At 34.6% G+C, this 2,536-nt stretch overlaps 1 protein-coding gene across 1 annotated transcript; it reads left to right on the top strand.

Annotated features, from left to right (window-relative positions):
- Window positions 1-783: 783 nt before the first annotated feature.
- LOC140806408 (abscisic acid receptor PYL4-like) lies at window positions 784-1,458 on the top strand. Its single transcript, XM_073163062.1, has one exon. It carries the CDS (start codon window positions 875-877, stop codon window positions 1,448-1,450), a length of 576 nt encoding a protein of 191 aa, XP_073019163.1. The 5' UTR covers window positions 784-874; the 3' UTR covers window positions 1,451-1,458.
- The last annotated feature ends 1,078 nt before the right edge of the window (window positions 1,459-2,536 follow it).

Here is a 2,536-nt window from a genome sequence, read left to right on the forward strand (position 1 = left end):
GGGGGTATTTGAAATTTGACCACTTCCAACAATTATATTCCATGCAACTTGTGCATGAACAACTTGCAAAATGACTGCAATCTCTTCTGGTTGTATATGATTATGAGATTGATCAAGTCCAAACAGTCTCATTTGTAAATAATAATTTTGTATCACAAATTGTAAAAAAAGTTTGTTGTATTTTTTTTTAAAATAATGTTTTTTTTTATTTTGAAAAAAATTGAATACCTTGTTATCGAATTGGAGAAATCGTATATGTGTAGAGACAAATGGAATTCATTTTTTTTTTTGTGAACAAACTATTTAATCATTTATCATATGTAAATGAATTTAAACAATGAAAAATAGAATTGATTTTATAATAATTTATTCATTTTAGTACATCATTCTTATCTAAAGCAATAGATGATTTGACTAAAATATATTTAAAAACACATGTGTAGTATATAGGTTGATACTTATTATAATGCAATCGTTGTGTATATGTTTCTATTTGTATGTATATATCTATCATCTTGGGTGTTATATATTTCTTTATTGTTATTTTTTTATATGATTCATCATCACACAAAAAGATAAACGCGACTGATAGATAACATAACAAAATTATATATATAAACAATGGCGGATCTGCATTCATTGGCACACGGGCTCGGGTAGCTCAAATTATATATAAATTTTGTATAATTTTGAATTAATTTGATATTAATTCAAATAAATCGATTTAAAATATTAAACAATTCTAACACCATTCTATATTAATATCAAGAAAATCAGGGAAAGTCAGCTAACTAATTGCCTTCATATGTCTTTTCAGCTTCACTAATAAATTCCACGATTGATACAATTGTCACTGCCGCAAACAGCAAAACTGATGAATCCCGTGTGGATTTCACCAGTTTCCGGCAATGTATCAATGCCGGGAAATGCTTTGAACGACCACACCCACGCGGTGTGGTCAAACCAGTGCTGTTCGGCAGTGGTGCAATCCATTGACGCGCCTCTGGACAGCGTATGGTCGCTCGTCCGCCGCTTCGACAGGCCACAGGCGTACAAGCTCTTCCTGAAAAGCTGCCATATCATCCTCGGAGACGGCGAAGTGGGCACTCTCCGGGAGGTGCGGGTTGTATCCGGTCTTCCGGCTGAGTCCAGCACAGAGAGGCTCGAAGTCTTGGACGATGAGAGGCACGTCTTGAGTTTCCGCATAGTCGGCGGTGATAACCGGTTGAACAATTATCGATCCGTTACAACCCTCCATGAAGCACCGCCGCCAACTGCTGGCGGCGGCGACGGTGGCGGGAGTAGTGGAACTGTGACCGTGGTCGTAGAATCGTATGTTGTTGATGTGCCTCAAGGGAATACCAAAGAAGAAACTTGTCTGTTTGTTGATACAATTTTGAGGTGCAATCTTCGGTCTTTGGCCAAAATCGCTTTAAATTTGACAAAATAATAATACAGAATCATATTAGCTTCGTATCTTCATTAATTCATCGCACACAAACATAAAGCCTTTGTACCAAAAATTATAGGATTATTATATAAAAATTTAGATCTTATGTATAAGTTTTTTTTTAGGGTAAACACTCAGTAATTTTATTGATTAAAATCGTCCAACAGAAGCATAACCAACCATGACGGAAATTCACGATTCACCCAAACACAGGATGAAAGGAAAGAAAAAATAGAGCAAGCAATATTATGGGCGACTTTTTTCGCCGAGCTACGAACATGAACAAGCTCGACGATCACAAGTTTTGTCATACGCTTCTTAATGTCTGATGCACAAAGTCCAGTATATCCAAAATCTTCCTGATGATAGTGAATACCTGCATTGCCAACAATGAGTCAATTGCTACTTGACCATCAGTAAAGTCTTTATCATAAAGAAGAATAATTTCTTTCTGGATTGTCAGAAGTTCACCATGTACTAATGAGAAGTGTTGATTTATCGATCTCTTTATCAAAAACCATAACAATCAGCGTTGGTTGTCTCGAACTGCACCACTGATGCTATATTGTTGTTTTTGTTCATTATCAGCCGCATCCACGTTAAGTTTTAATGTGCACGGGCTTGGCGGCTTCCATACCTTCTCCAAGCTAGTGTCCTCTCGATTTATCGTTTTCTACAACTTGATTCCTGTAAAACATAGTGAAAAACTGAAAACTTAGATTATTTCTCCTGTTAAGATAATGTTTTTTTTTAAAAAAAATCCATATTTATTTATTAATTTTATTTTGCTATGTATTATTGAGAGTGCTGTTTTTCTTTCCAACCGTGTTACTTCCATTTTGTCAACTCAATTAAACCTTTAACATTATTCAATGCGAGTGGTTGTTATTTGTTAACAAGTTGAGGTGATTTTTTTAAAATATTATATAGATAATTCGGCTATATGGGATGCTCAGATAAGAAGAAAATCACTCGAATATTTGGTTTGGATTTTTATTTGAGAGATGATTTCATGACTATTTGTATCTTTTTTGATTTTTTGCTGAGGTTCGAAAATTTAATTATCTTGTAGAAAATTATAATCGT

Source organism: Primulina eburnea, chromosome 11 (genome assembly GCF_022965805.1).
Source record: "Primulina eburnea isolate SZY01 chromosome 11, ASM2296580v1, whole genome shotgun sequence".
Classification (NCBI taxonomy): Eukaryota; Viridiplantae; Streptophyta; class Magnoliopsida; order Lamiales; family Gesneriaceae; genus Primulina; species Primulina eburnea.

What these genes read in the sequence shown, in the direction of transcription:
- LOC140806408 (XM_073163062.1), top strand. Translation starts at nt 875, where the DNA reads ATGAATCCCGTGTGGATTTCACCAGTTTCCGGCAATGTATCAATGCCG.